A 19,026-nucleotide genomic window follows, 5' to 3' on the forward strand; every position below is an offset into this window, starting at 1 on the left:
TCCCCCCACCCCGGCTGGGGGGGCAGGGGATGGGGGGTGCCAGAGAGGGGCCCCCATGGGCTGACGCTCTTTGGTTGGTGCCCGCGGGGGCCAGGGGGTCCCCCCTCTGCACCCACGCGCTGCGGTGGGAAGGGTTATGGCTTTGGGGGGCACCCACGCGCCCCCCGTGCGGGTGCTGGGGGGGTCCATGCACACCTGTGGGGCGCACACCTGTGCCGTGCGTGCGGAGGGGGGCCGGGGGTGCACCTGCATGCGGGGACACACGTGTGCAGACGTGTGCGTGCAGGGACACGTATGGGCACGGGGGGCACACGCCTGGGGGGCGCCTGCGGCCGCTTCCACACAGGGGTGTGCCTGAAGCGTGTAAATGTATGTATATATATAAATACAAATATATATATATACACTGTGCACACAGACACGTGTGCTCGTGGCGGGGGGGTGGGGGGGCTCCTGCCCACGCATGACCCCCCCGTGCCCCTCTGGATCGGGTGGCGCCTGTACAGGCACCGCACACGCGTCTCCTTACGCACGCATGGCCCCGCTGGCGTGACGTGGGGTGTCATTTCCCACCCCCCCCCCCCGCCATCCAGGGGGGTTATTTCTTTTTTGGGAAGAAGCTGAAGCGTTTCTCCTTGTCCTTGCGGGGCAGGGGGGCTTCAGGGGGGGCCGGGGGTATGGGCAGGGGGAGGCTCTGCACCTTCCCGCGGCTGCCCCGACACTCTGTGATGGCCGCGCTCAGCCCCTGCAGCCAGGCCTGCAGCTCCTCCTGTGGGCACGGGGGGCGTTAGGGGGGCTTCCCTGGCCCCCCAGCAGAGTCCCAGCCAAACCCAGGGCCCCCGGGTGATGCCAGTTGCTCCAAGTCTTCTGCAGGCACCCATGTCCCCTCAGGCACTGCCAGCCCCTCACTGTGTCCTCATGGCACCCCTGGCCATCGCCTGCCCCTCTGAGCATTGCTGGCCACTGCTGACTACATCCGCCAGCCATCCCTGTGTACCCCAGTCACTGCTGGCCACCACCATGTCCCCATGACAAATACAGCCACCCCATATACTCCTGGGCACCACTGGTGTCCCCCTGGGAACAACCAGCCACCCTGTGTCCCTCTGGGCCTCTCTGACCACCCATGTCCCCTTGGGCACTGCTGGCCACCACCACATCCCCCAGCCACCCCGTGCCCCCTGGGTTCCACTAGCCACCCTGTGTCCCCCCGGGCCACCCCTCACCTCATCTTTGCCATGGAAAAGCCACTCGCTGCCATTGCTGAGCCTAGGGACAGAGCACAAACACCAGTGCCATGCATGCCCTCTGTGCCACCCCGCAAGGCGCCGCACCCTCACCTGAGTTTGAAAACGTGTTTCTTCTTCTTGTAGCCCGCGGGCACCTCGCAGCGGGCGTCCCACAGCCCCAGGGGCTCCTCGCCCTGGCACGGCAGCCCCAGCGCGCGGCTCTTGGCGTCCTTGAAGAAGGCGAGCTGGCCGCCCCGCAGGACGCAGTACCGCGTGCTCCATGACCTGCACCAGCACTGTGTCACCCTGGGGACACTGCCCCGCCGGGGACACCGCGCTCGCTGCCGCCGCCGCCGTGCCTACCGGTTGGACGCGCGCTTGGTGGCCGCCTCCAGGTCGTGCTTGCGGCCGAGGTAGCCCTCCAGCTGGACGCTGCTGACACGGGCGGGCAGCGTGGCCGGCTCCTCCGGCTCCTCCCGCGGTGCCCGTGGGGTCGGTGACACCGGCTCCTCGTCACCTGTCCTCGGTGCCAGCTGTTGCGAGGCAACAGCACGGTTACGCCGCAGTGTCACCCACCCACTGCTACTGATGGGCCCGCGGCAAGGTGTCGTGCCCTCCCAGGTTACTGTCACCAGTGGGTTATAGACCTCAGTCTGGTGGCCTGGGGGTAGGTCACCCCCAGGTCTCTGTACCAGTGACATCACCAGCCCCGAAATGTGGGAACTGGTGTCTACTGGGAGGGCCCCAGTGAGTGGCTGGATGCCAATGACCCCACCAGTTCTGATAGGTGAGAACTGGTGACTGCTGGGAGGATGGCTCAGCATCCCCTTCCCAGATGTGATCCCCCACTGAGTGTCTGGGATCCTGCAGTGAGTCCAGCCCTGGGACCCTCCGTGCAGTGCCAGTGACCCCACCAGATGCAGTGTGTGGGAACTGATGGCTATTGGGAAGACTCCAGTGAGCATCTGGGACATGATCCAGCCCTGGCACTCAGTGTGATGTCAATGTGTGTGTGTGTGTGGCCACATGTCCAGCTCCAGTGTGCAGGAATTGGTGGCTACTGGGAGGACCCCAAGTGAGCAGCTAGGACATGGTTCAGCCCTAGGACCCCCAGATCTCAGTGCCAGTGACCCCAGCAGCTCCAGTATGTGGGAACTGGTGGGTACTGGGAAGACTCCAGCAATCAGCTGGGACCCTCAGCACAGTGTCAGTGAAGCCACCAGCTCCAGTACACAAAACTGGTGGCTACTGGGAGGACACTAGTGAGAGACTGGGACATGGGCCAGCCCTGGCAGCACCCAGTCTTGGTGCCAGTGTCTCCTCAGATTTGGGGTGATGAGGTTGAACCAAGCTAGATGAGCAGTCCTGGGAGCCACCTCAGTGTTGTTGCTAGCCCAGGGCACATGGGGACAGTGAGAAGTCTGGTTGGGGCCCGTGGCATCAGTGCCATCATCTCAAGGCATCAGTGGTGCCTGACGAAGGGGACGCCTATCCAGCTGGGTGCCACAGGAGGGGCTTGGTCAGGCCCCCTGTCTCCAAGGAGCCAGGAGATGCCCATGTCCCCAGGCAGACAGTGATCTTGTCCCCAGATGTGTAGTCAGGGTCCTTGTCCCCCAAGCAGGTGAATGTGATCTTGTTCCCGGGGCAGCAGGAGATGTCCCAGGTAGAGGGGGCTTCTGTCCCCAGGCAGGGAAAAGTGTCTGTGTTCCTGAGCAGGCAAAGACCACCCTGTCCCCAAGGAGCCAGAAGATTCCCATGTCCCCCAGAATGCAGAGCAGGACCCTGTCCCCCAGGAGATGCCCATTTCCCTGAGCCAGCAGAAATGTTCTTGTTCCCAAGCAGGTTCTCCAGAATCCTGTCCCCACAGGGGAGAGTGATCTGGTCCCCAGGGATCCAGAAGATGGCCATGTTCCCGAGCAGGCTGGCAGTAAGCAGAGAGCACTCCTGTCCCCAAGCAGTTGAAAGTGGCCATGTCCCAAAGCAGGCAGAGAGGATCCTGTTCCTGAGCAGCCAGAAGATGTGCATGTCCCTGTGCTGGCAGAAATTATCTTGCCCCAAAGAGCCAGGAGATGCCCATGTCCCCAAGAAGGCAGAAGAGGCAGAGAGGGTTCCTGTCCCCAAGGAGCAAGAGGATGCCCATGTCCCTGAGTAGGCTGGCAGTAAGCAGAGAGGGCTACTGTCCCCAGGGTGATGAAAATGGCTATGTCCCCAAGCAGGCAGAGGGGTACACTCTCCCTGAGCAGCCAGAAGATCCCCACATCCCTGATCAGGCACAAATGAACTTGTTCCCGTGTAGGCACTCAAGGATCCTATCCCTGGGCAGCGGGGAGTGACCTGGTCCCTGAGGAGCCAGGAGATGCCCATGTCTCTAGGCAGGCAGAAGAGGCAGAAGGAGAGATTCCTGTCCCCAAGCAGGCAGAGCCACAGAGAGCCATCGTGGTGTCCCTGCACAGGCAGAGCACGTGGGAGGAGCAGAGAGCTGGCAGCGACCACAGGGGCCGGCACACGGTGACCATGCCCTGTGGGTGATGATGCCTGCCTCGCAGGGTGACAATGCTGCAGGGTGTAATGATGCCCCACAGGGTGCTGATGCCGTGTAGAATGACAACGTCCCAACAACGTCCCACAGGGTGACGATGCCCCACAGGGTGACAATGCTCCATACAGTGACTGTGTCTCTTGAGGTGATGATGCTCCACAGGGTGATAATGACCCACAGGGTGAAAATTCCCTGCAGGGTGCTGATGTCCTGCATGGTTCCAGTGATGTCCTACAGGGCGCTGATGTCCCATACAGCAATGATGTCCCTTGGGGTGACACGGTGGCCCCAGGGCAGACACTCCAACTCTAGCTGCTGCATGGATCCCAGACACACACATACACCATGGGTGCCACTCCCAATGTCACTCCCTTGGGGCAAAGGGGACCTGAAGTACCCCTCTGCCCACCCAGCCTTTTTGGGGTCATTCAACATTTATTCAACACAAGGCAAGGACAAGGTGAGGGTTGGGAATGCAGGGATCTGTCAACACAGTAAGGTCATGGTCACAGGGGGTGCTAGGAGCTGTGGGACATGCAGGGACACTTTTTTGCATGCAGGGACACATTTTGCATGCAGGGACAATGTTTTGCATGCAGGAACAACGTTTTGCATGCAGGAACAATGTTTTGCATGCAGGGACACCTTTTTGGTCGTCGGGGAAGGTAAAAGCTAAACTCAAGAACTGACCGGCTCTGGTCCATCTGTAGTGGGCAGGGAAGTGTCCTGTGTGCTCACATCCTTCTTCTCCTCCTCTTCCTCCTCCTCTGACCTGCACAGGGAGACAGCTGGTCAGCATCCCCATCCTAGACATGATCCCATAGGGATGGGGATGGCTGCTGCTCCCTGTCCCCCTCAAGGGATCAAAGCTCTGTCAGGCTTGACCTTCATCTCTCCTCTTCATCAGCATCAATTTATTGCTTGGAAAAGGCAAATTGCTAAAAAGCCCTTAATGCTACAAAACATCCTTAATGGTTTGAGAAGAGGGATGTGGAAACAGTGTCCCTGGTCACATGGAATGATGGTGGCATTCCTTACCCAGCCTCCAGCTCCCCATCCAGATCCAGGCAGTAGTCGGGAGCTTCGGAGCGTGTCGTCCCGTCCCGCACCAGCCCCTCACGCAGAGACCGCCCGCCAAGGAGCTCCAGCTGCCAGGCAAGGAGTGAAGGTGTAAGGGATGGGGGGGAGACTGTGGCAGGGCAGGCAGAGGCCTCATCCCGAGCCTTTCTCACCGTTGTCAGCTTCCTGAGGGCAGCAATGCGCTCCTCCCAGGTGGCGGAGGACTTCTCAAAAGCCTCATGTCGCTTCAGCAGCTTCTCCACGGCATCCACCGTCTGCCCGTAGTCGCTGCTGGCCAGGTAGGGCTCCTGAGCCATGAGCCACGACTCGGCCACCGAGGCATCGCGGGAGAACTGGCACACCTCCAGCACTGTGGGAGGGATGGGCAGCGCTCAGCCCCTGGACCACCGACCCTGCCACCCCCGGCACTGCCACACTCCTCCCCGGCACCCCCAGCGCACTCACGCAGCCGCAGCCGCTCCCAGCGCTGCTCCCACGTCTCCATCATGGCTTTCCTCTTGTCCACCAGCTCCACCAGCTTCGCCTTGATCTGTGAGGGGATGCTGTTAGGGAGTGGCCCAGATGGCATCATCCCCACCACTCCCAATCCCTGATCCCCTCACCTCTGGAGAGTCCTGGTGCTTGCGCTGCAGCAGCTTCTTGCCCAGCTCGATGCAGTCGGTGAAGTTCTTGCCTCGAGCATCCACCTCTGCCTTAATTCCCTGGTGGTATTTCATCAGCAGCTCCACCGAGGAGACATCCCTGAGGACACAGAGGTGCCAGGGTCAGTGGTGCCATCGGTTCCATGCCCCATCCCAGGTGCCCGCGGGGTCCATCCATACCTGGGTTTCTCCTGTGTCTCAATCTGCCGGACAGTGCTCTCCATCCAGGAGAGCAGATCCCGTGCCATGCTGAAGAAGCGGTGTTTGTCGGCCGTGTCCGTCAGCCGTGCCCGGCGCCCGCTGCATGCTTCCAGCAGCTCCTGCAGCGCTCGGGACACCTCCTGCTCCTTCTCCTGGATTCCAGCCGCCTTCTCCCCAGCATAGGCAGTCTGCAGGCGCGCTGCTGTCTCCCGAAACTGCTGCACCTGCACGAACCACAGAACGGCTTGGGTTGGAAGGGAGCTCAAGGACCATTGAGCCCAGCCTCCTGCTATGGATAGGGACACCTTCCACCAGACAACAGAGAATGCTGAGTGCTGGCATCCACGCCAGGGTGGAGCTTCACCTGTGCCTCCAGCAGCTGGAGGTCTCTCTCAAAGGCGTTGTGCATGCGGTGGAAAGCCTCCACCGTGCCAGCATCCTCGCCCAGATCCTGGGGCAGTTCCTGGCGCCGGGTGGCGATGAGGGACAGCAGCTCAGCACCGTCGTAGAAGTATTTATGGAGGTCATGGGAGGCGGCGAGGAGCTGCATGCGGGTGTCAATCAGCTCCAGAAGGTCGGCCCAGCTCTCGTTCAGCCCATCCTTCCACTCAGCTATGGTGGCTGCCTCGATGTGCCCCGCATCAATGAGGTCCTCAATGGTCAGGTTCACCCGGTCCACGCGCTCCTGCCCCACGCTCCCTGTCTCCCGCGCGAACTCACGAAACTTCTCTCGCAGGAGCTGCATGGAGGGAAGAGAAGAGTCAAGTCACCCCCCTCAAGCCACCTGCCAGTACTTACTGCCACATCCACGGCATCATTCTCACCATGACATGGTCCAAGTCCTGCCCCATCTCCGGGGAGGAAGCAACCACATCGCGCTCAGCAATCCACTGCTCCAGCTCTTCCACCTCCCGCTTCAGCTGGAAGAGGTTGGACATGTTCTCCAGGCGCCGGCGGCGCTCCTCGGCCGCCTCCTTCAGCCCCGCGTAGTGCTTGTCCACCTGGCCCTGCAGCCGGATGATCTGCTCCCTGCGCGGCCCCGGCACACAGACACCCAGTTCTCACCCTCGAAAAAATGTCCCCGACCCACCCGTGTTGACATCCGGGGGGGTTGGGGGTGAAGGACCCACTTTGTGCTCCCTATATCCCTCTCCGACCACCTCCCTGCCCAACTGGAGCAGCTGACACTGCCAGAGCTCCAGCTAAAGCCCCCACCCACACAGTGCTGAGGGCACGGGGTTGCCACGAAGGACAGGGGACACGTGGTGTAGCACCTACCCCTCGGGGTGGCCGGCAGAGAGCAGCTGCTGCGCCCTCCCCGCCAGCTCCTTGATGGTTTGTCCATAGTCCTCGATGGAGCGCAGCTGCCGGACATGTCTCTTCAGCATCATCAAGCAGTTCTCCTCATCCTATGGCACGGAAAACATCAGTGCCATCAGCACCTGGCATGGCTGGGGGACAGGGACTAGGGTCTAGATTCAGTGCCTGCCCTACGGGAATGTCCTGGCTCCGTCTGGTGCCACAGGGAGCAATGGTGAACTCAGAGGGGCATGGCATGGAATGGGATAGATGCTGTGTGATGGCATGGGAACGACACATAAGAGCAGGGCACACCACAGCATGTCACATGCGGACAATGCTCAGCAGAACAATGTGGCACTGCCTGGGTCAACACTGGATATCCCAGTAAGGCACGGCCCAGTGCACCACAGACCCTCAAACATGGAGCACCACATGGAATCACTCCTCACCTTTGGTTTCTCCTCGGGTCCCATGAAGAGTTCCTGCTCGCTGACCCAGGCCTCGGCCTCGTCAGCATCCAGGTAGTACTGCTGGGCCTCTTCAGCCTCCCGCAGGCGCCGGTGCCGGGCGGCCGCCTCCTCCTGCAGTGTCTCCCACAGCGCCCGCAGCTCCTGCGCCTGTGCCGCCAGCTCCGGGCCCGGCTCCTCGCCGCTCCCTGCTGCCTCTCCCCGGCTCAGCACCTCGCCCAGGCGGGGGGCATGGCCCGCCAGCTCCTTCTGCAGAGTCTGCCGGCAGGAGGGAATCACAGTGAGAGTCACCCATGGGATGGATCCCGAGGGACCACCCGGAATGGTGGCTGCAGTACCCAAGCTCACCTCATTCCTCTTGGTCAGGCGCTGCACGCTCGCGAGGTCGGTGCCGTGATCCGTTGATCTCGCCAGGGAGAGCCGCTCCTGCACCCACAGCTGTGCGAAGGAGCACCCACTGAGCCCCCTGCCGCACCCATGGGTACCCCCAGCCCCCCCAGCCCCTGCCACAGCAAGGACACTCACCGTCTCATCCTCCAGATCCCTCCCCAGCTGGTACATGGCCTTGGCAGTCTCCAACTCCTTCCTCTTCCTCTCCAGTGGCTCCAGCAGCTCAAGGACTCGCTGCCGGAGCATCTGCTCCTGCCTTGTGGTATCTGGCACATCCCCAGTAGCAGGGGTGCCCTGCCACCCCAGTTCCTCCAGCTCCTTCATCCATGTTCTCACTTGCTCTTCCAGTCTCTGGTGGGGCAAATCCATGTGAGTTAGGGATCTGAGCCAAGATGGAGAACCCCAGTCCCATTCGGGAACAAACTCCATCACCTTGGACCTCCCACCCCTTCCCAAAGGACCCTGTGAGGTGCCAGTACCCACCGTCAACCTCTTCAGCAGCAGGTTGGTGGCGGTGAGGTCCTTGACCTTCTCAGCATGGCGCAGCTCCTCCTGCGCCCGCCCCAGCCAGCTCTCCAGCTCCCCGTAGCTCCGGGCGTACAGCGCCGCGCGCTCAGCCTCGAACAGCTGCCGGCCCTTGTCCTCGGCCGCGCCGCGCAGCTCGGCCCAGCGCCGCCGCAGCTCCTGCAGCCGCTGCGCCACTGTCGCGCCATACTGCGGCTTGCGCCCGGCCAGCTCCGTCCCCTCCTGCAGCAGCAGCAGAGAGGGGTGGTCACTGCGGCACGGGGATATCTCACCCATGCAGCAGGCTGGGAGCATTCCAGAGTCATGGAACCTCTCAGCACAACAAGTCCAACCATTCCCCCAGAACTGCCAAGGCCACCAGTAACCCATGTCCCCAGATGCCCTGTCCACACAGCTTTTAAATCCCGCCAGGCATGGGGATTCTACCACCACTATGGGCAGAATGTGCCAGGGCTGTACAACCCTTTCCCTGAAGAAATTTTTCCTGATACCCAATCAAAATCTCCCCTGTGCAACTTGAGGTTGTTTCCTTTTATCCTTTCCCTTATTTCCTGGGAGAAGAGGCCAACCCCCAACTGGCTGCACCATCCCATCAAGGAGTTGTAGAGAGCAAGAAGGTCCCCCCTGAGCCTCCTTTTCTCCAGGCCAAGCCTCCCAGCTCCCTCAGCAATTCCTCATGCTCCAGACTCTTCCCCAACTCCATCCCCCCTCTCCGATCACAGTGCTGGCACCCACCGCCTCAATCTTCTCCAGCCAGCTCTGGTTGGGTGCCAGCTCAGCCATGAATGCCTGGTGCTTCTGCCACTTGCTGTGGAGACCACGAGCTTCTCCATAGGAGACATCCTGAGCCATCAGCATCTTCTCATCCACCCAGGCATCAAACTGAAGAGAAGGGTGTCAGTGCTCAGCCAGTGGGGACCCCCCAGGGATGCCACCAGCCATGCTGCATTCCTACCTCACGGCAGCTCTGCAGGAAGGTCTGTAGGTCGTGGTTGTCCTGCATCAAACCTGCTGCCTCCTCCACCTTGTCCATGACAGCTCCATGCCTAGCAGGGAACCACGGATGTGCAGCATCAGCCCCACTGCCCACACACTGCCCACCCATCCACCAGCCCTGTGCCAGACTCACCGCTCCTGGAGAGTTCGGCACTTCTCAGAGATCTTCTCAGCAAAGATGTTCTCCTCAGCCACCAGCTTGGTGCCACCAACCACCACCTCTGGGACCTTCTTGGCATTGCTCTCCACACCAGCACGAAAGTTCTGGAAGCGGTGCAGGGCAGCAGCCGAGCCCTCCAGCGTAGAGGGCAGCTCCAGGTGGGACAGCGTATACTCCTGAGGGGCACAGCAAGGGATCAGTGCATAATCACCCGTTTTTGGGATGCCTGTGAGACCCAAAGGACATCGCTTGAGCACCCACCTGCTTGGTGAGGAGGATCTCCGCCTGCTTGGTGTCGCGAAGGAACTCCTGGAAGTTGCGGCACTGGGTGAGGAAGCGCTTCCGAGCCTCTGCCATCTTGCCCAGGGCAGCCCAGCCGTCCTTCACGCCGCCCAGGCGCTGCCGCAGCCCCTCGTATTCGGGGTCCGTCTGTCCCCCCAGCACCCGCTCCCCCGCCTCCACCAAGGCGGCGAAGGCTCCCGCATGCTCCTCAGCATCGCGCCGGGCCGCTTCGTGCCGCTGCAGCATCTCCTCTGCCTCCCCCAGCGACGCCGGCACCTCATCGACGGCCGCCACGGCTTTCTGAGCGCCGAAGAGCCACGCCTGGAAGTCATCCAGGTCCTGCAGGAAACTCCGGAGCTGCCCGGCTTCCCCCAGGGACGCTGCGCGCTCTGCCAGGGCCGTCTGCAGCTCGTCCCAGGCCGAGGTGGCCATGGCCAGCTTCTGGGCCACCTCGGTGGCCGCCTCGGGCCGCTCCTCGGCCAGGCGCTCGGCTTGGGAGCGCAGGGCGGCCAGGCGGTCCTGGGCCACCGCCAGCTCCCTCTCGATGCCGTAGAGCTTGCGCTGGGTGGCCAGGACGCCGGCCAGGTCACGGCCCAGCTCGGCCGTGGCCTCCACCGCCCGGGCTTTGCTCCGCAGCCATTTCTGGGTCTCCTCGGACTCCAGGTTGTAGTTGAGGAGGCGCAGCGCCGAGCCCACCGCCCTCCGGCGCTCCGACACCAGCTCCCGGAACCGGCCCCACCTGCGGGACAGAGGCGGGGGATAGCGGAGAATGCACCGACACCGTGTCACCCGCCTGCCCCGCCACCACCGGCACCGTACCTCTCGTTGAGCTGGTCCCGGCACTGCCGGACCTGGGGGCTCCGGGGGTGCCCGCTAGCCAGGAGCCCGTCGGCGGCCTGGTTGACCGCGGCGATCTGGGAAGCCACGGTGGCCATGTCTTGCTCCAGCCCGTCCAGCCTGTGGGAACGTGCAGGCTTAGAACGAGCAGCAGCTCAGGACAGGGCACGGCGGCACCGCCACGGCGGGGGCTCCTTCCTACCTGCGCTGCGTCACGTCCAGGTCCTCCAGCGCCTGCGGCACCTCCAGCTCCGCCAGCCAGGTCTCCTTGGAGCCCATCCAGAGATGGCAGGCGTCGCTCTCCCCGAAAACAGTGTAGAGGTTCAGGGCATCCTGCAGCTGGCGGCCGCGGCGCTCGGCCAGCGCGGCCGCCTCGGCGTGCAGCTCCCGCAGGGCCGCCAGCCGGCTCTGCGCCTCGGGGCCGGCGCGCAGCTCCGGCGGGAAGCCCTCGGCCTGCTGAGCCAGCCTGTCCAGCTGCTCCCGGGCGGCCGCCAGCTCGTCCAGCAGCTCCTGGTGCTGCCGCAGCAGGACGAGGGTGCGGGATTCATCCTGGCCCAGCTCCTCGGCGGCCGCCCGCCGGCGGGCATCCTGCAGCCCCTCCGCCAACTCCTCCACTTCAGCCTGGAACTGGAAGAAGCCCTCGGACTCCCGCAGGCCGCGCCGTCGGAACGCTGCCAGCTCTTCCAGCTGCGCCCACAGCGCCCGCACGGCCGCCCCCCGCTCCCGCAGCTGCTCGGCCGCCCGGCCCGCGGCCGCCAGCCCCTCGGCCACCGCCAGCGTCTGCTCCAGCCGCCCGCCCCGGCTCCGCAGCTCGGCCTCGAAGGCAGCGTGCCGGCGCTGGAGCAGCAGCACGCCCGGCAGGTCCTTCCCGAAGTCCAGGGAGGAGTAGAGCTGCTCCTGCTCCTTGATCCAGCTCTCTGCCTCGTCTAGCTCCCACAGGCAGGTCCAGAGGGAACGGGATTGCTCCAACAAGGCTCTCCTCCGCGCCGCCAGTACCTGCAGCTCTCGCCGGCACATCTCCAGGTGGCTCACGCGGTCCCGGATGACTTTGGGGTCACAGGGACGATAGCCTGGGCAGGGAGCAGGGTGAGTGCTCGTCAGGACAGTGCCCTGCTTTCCCTTGGCCACGCCAGGGATGCAGGGGTGTCCTGGCACACCTACCCTCAGCGTCAGCAAAGCGGAGGGCGGCAGCGCTGATGGCCCGGGTCTTCTCTGCCTGTATAGCCATGTCGGCCTCCAGCAGACGGTGGGTCTGCAGCAGCTCCTCTGCTTCCAGAAGGTGCTTCCCAGATTCAGGAGATGCCAGTTTCACCTGCAGGAGACCCTCAGCTATTACCCACTGACACCCAAAACTCAGCACCAGCACCCCGACATCTCATCTCCCTCCCTGGTGAGCTCCCACCAACACCTGGTGGGACAAAGACACCTCACCCATGGTGACACTCAATGCCCACAGCTTACCTTGACCTCATCCATCCAGTCGATGCAATGGAGCATCTCCTGGAATAGGTGCTGCAGGGTGAGGTTCATCTCCAGGCGCTGGCGCCGGGCAGCCAGCAGCTCCAGGAGCTGCTCCCAGAGCCGCAGGATATTGTCCTTCCGCCCGTTGATGCGCTGGATGTCGTGGTAGCCCTCCAGCTCCAGTTCCTTGGCCACTGCCTCGATGGCTTGCACCCTCTCCCTGTAGGCAGCTGTGTCTGTCTCAATGGCCTCATGCTTCTTCTTGGCCGCTTCCACCGCCGCCAGGTCCTGCCCAAAGTTGTCCTGCCCGGCACAAAGCCCATGGTGAGGCTCTGGTGAGCTCCCCAGGGCAGAGGGTCCCTGGGATGGGTGGTGCCCCTCCTCACCTGGGCCACCAGGCGCTGGTTCTCGCTCAGCCAGGCCTCCCGCATGGCCGCTTTGCGGTCAAAGCGCCTTGCCAGCTGCTCCAGCTTCTCCTGACGGATCAGCTCGTTGCGCAGTGCCAGCTCCCGCTCATGCTCCGCTTTCTCCAGCTGCTCCCAGGCCTGGGGGAAGGCGGCACTGGACAGGTGGCACATCCTCCATATCCCACATCCTCCCACCCACCTGTGTCTTGTTCTGCTGATGACCCCCAGGTGGAGGAACACAGCCTGCCATGGGATGGATCAGTCCTGTCCCAGTGTGGATTCTGCATGTCTTGGTGTGGACCTGAACTGCCTCAAGAGATGGACTTAACCTGCTCTGGGACCCATCCCAGCCTGCCCAAGGACCTGAACTGCTCAGGGATGGACCCAGTCTCCCCAGGAGAGGAGTTCAGTTTCCCCCAGGAGATGGACCTGACTCGACCCCAGGAGACAGCCCCAGCTACCACAGCAGACGAAGCCCGTACCCGGTTGATGTCAGAGACCAGGCGCCCCTCATGTGGGGTGTAGACACGCTGGTTGTTGGCCCTCATCCGCGACTGGATGGTGAAGAGCAGCACCTCCAGGTTGCCCTTCTCCTGAAACCTGCCCAAGAGAGAGCTCAGTGTTGGGCACCCCTGGGTGCCCCACACCACCGGGCGGGCACGGGGAGCAGGGGGCTCTTACTTGGGGGGCTTCTCCACGGTGCGGTAGGTGCTGAAGGCTTGCAGCTGGTGCTGCACCCCAGCCAGGGAGTTGGCGAAGCTGCGGCTGTTAAGGGAGGCGATGGTCTGCTCAATCCACGTGAGCAGGTCGGACGCCAGCCCCCCATAGCCCTCGATCATCCGCTCCGTCTCCTTGGCGTGCTCGATGACCTGTGGTGGGACCAGGGGTGAGCATGAGGGGCTGGCACCCCAAGAGAACACCCCTGGCCACTTCAATGCCATTCCCTACCTTGCCCAGGCGCCGTCCCTCCACCTCCAGCACCTTCATCTTGGAGAAGTAGTGGTAGAAGGCCACCACATAGGTGATGATGGACTTCTCATCGGGGTTCTCCGTGAACACATCTGCCCGGTGCGAGTGAGAGATGTCACTCCTGACCCAACCTCAACCCACCACAGCCTCATGAGGTCCCTCCTGTGCCCACCCAGGCCCTCCTTCCATGTATTGGGAACCTCTCTGTGCTCCAGGCTCTGGAGCCTTGGAATGTCACAGGAGAAACTGAGGCAGGAGGACTGGCAGCAATTGCCTCACCTTCGGGGTCAAGGAGAGGGGTGATGCCCAGGTGCCGCTCTGCCACGCTGAACGCATGCTCCAGGTTGTGCCGGGCATTGGATTTGGTAAGGTTTTGGAAGTCAACCAGCTCAGGCCTGGGGACAGAGGGCACGAGACAGCGGTGACACACCTGTGGGACATCTCTCAGTGCCACTGTCACCCAGTGCCTGCTGTTGTGCCACCTACCTGTGCCTGTGGATGAGGGCATTGAAGGCCAGCCCGTCTTTCCAGCTCGAGGTGAAGTTGGTGACATTCACATGGGGATACCTGCGATGGGGACAGGGTGTCACTGTCACTCTCTGGACACTCATAGACCCTGACACGGTCACGTGAGGGTCCCACCACCTACCCTGCTGTCTTCATCTGGCACCAGAGCAGCAGTGCATCCCTGGCAGAGCGTGTCTCCCGGCCCTCCTGTGTCTCCACGATGATGTCCTGGATCTGGGGGCCAAAGGACATTCTGGGGTTGGAAGTGCAGTTCCATGGAGGATGGCTCCCATCTGGGAATGAGGTGTGGAGCAGAGGGATGCCCCAAACCACCTGTCCTCACCTGGAAGCGGAGGATGATGGTCCAGATGAGGCCAAGAACAAGGCGGTGGTTGCCGTCCACGATATCGTGGGAACCCATGTTCTCCAGGTGCACCCGCTGCTCCTTCAGGAACTGCAGCGCCTTGTCCACATTCTCCAGGCAATGGATCCGCATCCGGCCCTTGGTGGGCTTGGGCTGGGGCATGACAGTGCTCAGCACGCTCCCTCCGACACCAGGCACCCCAAGCCCTGCCCAGGCACACCCCAACACCCATGCTGCCACCCCAACCCTTGGCCAACACCAAGAGGAATGGTGTAGCATGCCATGGCAGGCCACAGGTCCCGGGGTCTCCAGCTGGATGGGATTCCTACCAGAAGCTCTCCTGACAGCACTTCCAGCAGCTTGATGAGCACCCGTCCGTCCCGGAGGTCCATGTAGAGGTCTGAGATGCGGCAGGTGACACGAGCCAGGTGCGAGTTCACCCACTTGGTGAAGGTTTTCTTCTGCACGGCCTCCCGCTCGTCTGGAGGGACAGCGGGCATGGGGTCACCGACAGTGGGGACAACCAAGGTGGGACCGAGGGGACCTGCCACCCACCTGCCAGGGCTTTGATGCGGGAGCGCTCGAAGAGCCGCGCAGAGCTGTTGTCATTGTCCAGCTCATCGTCGGACGCGTCCCAGCGGACGTTGATGCGGCTGTATTGCTGCTGCAGCTCCAGCTGCTCATAGTCATTGGCCGAGGTCATGGTCCCAGTGTGCCCCGGCCCGGTGGCCGTCGGCTACCGGTGAGAGGCCCCTGGGGACAGTGGGACCGTGAGCATCAGTGTGGCCGCGGTGGCTCACTGGCCCTGCGGCACGTGGGGATTTGCGGCTCAGAGCCTCGGGATAAGCTGCTCAGAGGGATTTAGCCTCGCCCCACCCAGGTGTTGGGGGGGCACCTGGCAGCTGCCCTCTCCAGGACCACCGTGCTGAGCCCTGCCGAGCTCTGCTAATGGCTATTTACGGAGCTGAGTCCCCACCCAGGTCCCTCTGCTCAGCTGAAACCCCAGCCCAGGTCCCCAGAGGTGTCCCCCCCAATCCTTGGATGCCCCCAGGGAAGGGGCTGCTGCTCACTCCCACCCCGACCCCTGCACCGCACAGGGGCTTCACCAGCACTGGTGGCAGAAAGTGGGTGACAGCTGCCGGCAGGGGGGGGCACCCACCCCCGGGGACATTTGAGACACAGATAGGACATGGCTGGTATCTAAAAATGCCTCTGAGCAGCTGTCGGTGGCTGCTGGGGCCCCTGAGGGGTGCGAGGAGATGAGCTGGGGCTCCCTACAGCCAGCAGCATGTCCAGGACCTCTCCTGCAACCCAGAGCTGCCCAGAGCCCTCAGTAGTGGGTGCCAGGGGGAACCCTGTGTGCCCCAAATCCCTGCTGTCCCCGTGAGCTGTGACAACCCATGGGCCCCCAGGTCCCCCTCGGATGCCCCGGGCATCCCCCATGTCCCCCCTGGCAGGGTTATCGGGGTGGCCCAGGCTGTGCCACGCCCCAACTCTGCACCCTAATCGGGGCACCACAGGCAGGGCCTTGGCTTGGACCTGGAGGCACCGGGAGCGTGCAAGGACATGGAGGAGCGTGCAGGAGTGTGGGCAGCACAGCAAGGACACTCGGGAGCACACCAGAGTGTGCAAGTGCGAGGAAGGGCACGGAGAAGGGTGGCAGAGTGTGTACCTGTGAGCCAGGACACGCAGGGACTTGTCACAGCATCCACATGTGAACGAGGGCATACAGAAGTGTGACAGAGTGTGCCTGTGAGCAAGGACACACAGGGACATGCCAGAGCGTGCACAGGTGAACAAGGACAAGTAGAAATGTGCCAGAATTTGTATGCCAGAGCAAGGACATGCAGGAACACACCAGAGTGTGCATGGGACACACACGACAGGCACTCGCGTGGGTGCAGGGCCATGCAGATGTGTACCAGAGCAGGCAGGAGGGCAGCCCCTCATGCCATGACTCTGTGCCTCTGCCAGAGCACCCAGCTCACCCTGGCAGGAAAGCCTTCTGGGATTTTGGGGACAAATCTGGGGATTTTGTCCCCAAAACTTCAGGGACTGCCAGCAGTTTGGGTGTGCTAAGTTGTGTCTGGTCTCTGCAGGAGAGACCAGTTCTGACGGTGCCCCTGACAACACGGCAGCGGGGCCATGGCTGCGAGCATCCAAGGAGGAGAAAGAGGAGGAGGAGGAGGAAGAGGAGGAGGAGGAGATGACGCCGAAGGGAGCCACATCAGGCCCATGGGAACATTCTGAGCGCGGGCGCTCACCCACCCTTTAAATCTCCCTCCGCCACACCGGCGCCTTCCGAGCATCCCTCCCTGCCACAGCCACGCCGCCACCAGCGCCCGCCACCCGGGAATTGTCATTCCTGCCGCTCAGCGTGCGGAAAGCTGGGAATGCCAGCATGCCGGCCTCGCCGCCAGCATCCTGCGGCCGTGGCCCGGGCAGCGTCGCCTTCCCCGGCCAGCGGCTCGCCTCGGTGAATCAGCACTTCCCGGTGAGGGGCTGGCATCGTGCCACCACCACGGTCCCCCCGCCGGGCATAGGGAATGTCCCCCCACACCCCAAGGGCGGCCGGGGCAGCGTTTGGCACCTGGCACTTATGGCACCCTCAAACCCATTCCCTGGCTCAACCCTCACAGCCACAGCATGCTGCCAGCAAGCCCATTTCCAGTGCACAGAAGAAACTCATCAGAATAGCCCAAAACACCCCAAATTTTTGCCCCATCACTGCCACCCAGAGCCTGGTGTGTCCCCATTGCTCCACTCCACCAAAACACTTGGATTTGGCATCTCCCCCACGTCCACAAGCAGCCCTGCTCCGGTTGGGAAGGGGCAGGAGCCGGGGGGCATCCCCCAGCCCCCCAGCAGCCCCCTGCCTGCCGGGCGCGGGGCCAGGCCCGGGAGCAGATGGTCCCTCTCGGCACGGCCGCGCGGCACAGCACGGGGCACCCGGGCATGGAAAGGCACGGCACGGCTCCTCCGGCAGCGCTGCCCTGCCCCGGCCAGGGCTCCCCGGCCACACTCCCACCCGCCAGCAGAATTTGGGCTTCCCCAGGGCCACATGCCGGCCGTGCCAGGACTGTCCCATGTCACCCAAGCCGGTGACACGCACACGTGCTGACACTCCACAGACATTTTTGGCTATAAATAGGCCTCCCCTGCGCACGGCGCTAGCTGAGTCCCGCTCCCTTCTTGGGAGCTGCCCCCCCCTGCACCCCAAAACCACCAGACAGTGCCCCAAAACCACATGACAGCTATCAAATAACCCGTGGGGGGCCATGCTGGCGCGCAGCAGGGTTTTCTGGGTCTCCTGTGCTTGCCACTGTATTCCAGGGCACCCCAATCCCCTGGTTTGGGACCTGGAGATTTATAAAGGGAAAAGGTGGGAAATGAGGCCTGGGGGACCCCTGGGTCATTGGGGTGAGGCTAAGAATTCCCCCAGCCCAATGCCCACTCGTGAGCATCCTCCTGGCACAGGACAAGGGGGACCAAGGGCATGGCCCCCCAAAAACCCTTCCCAGTAACCCTCCAGTTAGCCCAGTTGCTAAAAACTGGGGGACAAAGCAGGTTGGGTGATGTGTCCCACCAAGACCCTCAGGACTCGGCTTTTCCACCGTGTCCCAACAGTGCTGGGAGCACCAAGGACTAGTGTGGGGAGCCCTCCAGGGGTTGGCACCCCAGAAAAAGTGTCCCCAGGGTGTCCCCACACTGTCCCCGGGCTGTCCACAGGGTGTCCCTAGAAAGTCACCGCCACTCGCCCGCCCCGTCCTTCCCGAGAGCAGCCCCGAGGGACACGGGATGACAGCAGACCCCCCGCCGCGGGCGAAAAGGGGGCTCAGGCTCCCCGGAGGGCTCTTCACCCTCGCCACCAAACTTTCCTCCGTGCCCATCGTCCCCCCCCGGTTCGTTCCGCGCCCGGCGTTCGGTGCCGCACCCCCCCCCCCCGGTATCCCCGGGGCGGGCAGCGCCTGCCGGTGCCCCCCCCCAGCGTGTCCCCGGGGAGCGGCGCCTCCCGCTGTCCCCCGATCCCTCCCGTGCTTCCCGGAGCGGCGCATCCCGGTGCCGCGGGGTCTCACCTGCGCGGGGCGGCGGGCGGGCGAGCGGCGGCGGCAGCGGCGGGGCCGGTGCGGGAGCGGGGCGGGGGGAGCGGAGCCGCCCTGCACCGCGATATAAATAACATTATCTGGGCGCGCAGGGACATTCCTACCCGGAGCCGGCGGCGCTGCCCGGCCCCGATAGCCCCGCTCCCCCCGGGAGGGCCGGGCCGAGCCGACCGGGCGGGCGGGGACGGGGATGGGCGCAGGGACGGGGACGGGGACGGGCCGCCCGCCCCGCAATGCAGCACAGCGGCGCCCCCCGGCCGCCAGCGCCACCGGCACCGGCAGCAGCACCAGCAGCACCGACACCGGCAGCACCGGTAGCGGCAGCACCGGCAGCGGCAGCATCACTGGCAGCAGCACCGGCGGCACCGGCACCTGCGGGCTGCGGAGAGGCGCAGCGCCCCGCCGACAGCGGCGGGGGTCCCCGGCCATCCCCTGCGGCCAGCCCACGTGTCCCCCGCTGGCCCTGGATGCCCCCCAGCTAGTCCCAGGCACCCCTCAGCTAGCCCTAGGTGTCCTCCAGCAGCCCTGTGAGTTCCCCAACTCGTCCCAGGCACCCCCTAGTTGGA

The 19,026-nt window shown here is 63.6% G+C and overlaps 1 protein-coding gene across 2 annotated transcripts; it reads right to left on the minus strand.

Moving 5' to 3' along the window:
• Positions 1 to 14: 14 nt before the first annotated feature.
• Positions 15 to 18,674, minus strand: SPTB (spectrin beta, erythrocytic). Of its 2 annotated transcripts, XM_064715165.1 has the most exons (37): positions 18,434 to 18,674; positions 16,030 to 16,107; positions 14,913 to 15,110; positions 14,687 to 14,838; positions 14,337 to 14,510; positions 14,136 to 14,227; positions 13,973 to 14,053; positions 13,766 to 13,881; positions 13,466 to 13,578; positions 13,199 to 13,386; positions 13,000 to 13,117; positions 12,497 to 12,655; positions 12,111 to 12,413; positions 11,811 to 11,961; positions 10,852 to 11,719; positions 10,632 to 10,769; positions 9,792 to 10,551; positions 9,504 to 9,706; positions 9,330 to 9,420; positions 9,110 to 9,256; positions 8,333 to 8,596; positions 7,985 to 8,200; positions 7,808 to 7,897; positions 7,442 to 7,717; positions 6,969 to 7,099; positions 6,515 to 6,719; positions 6,055 to 6,429; positions 5,670 to 5,914; positions 5,451 to 5,589; positions 5,293 to 5,377; positions 5,001 to 5,197; positions 4,807 to 4,916; positions 4,459 to 4,540; positions 1,593 to 1,762; positions 1,341 to 1,514; positions 1,227 to 1,269; positions 15 to 769 (listed from the first exon to the last, which is right to left on the minus strand). In XM_064715165.1, exons 3-37 carry the CDS (start codon positions 15,058 to 15,060, stop codon positions 599 to 601), a joined length of 6,975 nt encoding a protein of 2,324 aa, XP_064571235.1. In that variant the 5' UTR covers positions 15,061 to 15,110; positions 16,030 to 16,107; positions 18,434 to 18,674; the 3' UTR covers positions 15 to 598. The 2 variants fall into 2 exon arrangements, with proteins under 2 accessions (XP_064571235.1, XP_064571234.1); XM_064715164.1 differs by lacking the exon at positions 16,030 to 16,107.
• Between the last annotated feature and the right edge of the window lie 352 nt (positions 18,675 to 19,026).

Source organism: Zonotrichia leucophrys, chromosome 5, assembly GCF_028769735.1.
Source record: "Zonotrichia leucophrys gambelii isolate GWCS_2022_RI chromosome 5, RI_Zleu_2.0, whole genome shotgun sequence".
Lineage (NCBI taxonomy): Eukaryota > Metazoa > Chordata > Aves > Passeriformes > Passerellidae > Zonotrichia > Zonotrichia leucophrys.

What these genes read in the sequence shown, in the direction of transcription:
- SPTB (XM_064715164.1), bottom strand. Translation starts at nt 15,060, where the DNA reads ATGACCTCGGCCAATGACTATGAGCAGCTGGAGCTGCAGCAGCAATAC. An exon ending in ACTGGATGGATGAGGTCAAG is followed by an intron (nt 11,962 to 12,110) that starts GTAAGCTGTGGG and finishes GGTCTCCTGCAG; the next exon opens with GTGAAACTGGCATCTCCTGA. An exon ending in GAGACACAGGAGAAACCCAG is followed by an intron (nt 5,590 to 5,669) that starts GTATGGATGGAC and finishes CTGTGTCCTCAG; the next exon opens with GGATGTCTCCTCGGTGGAGC.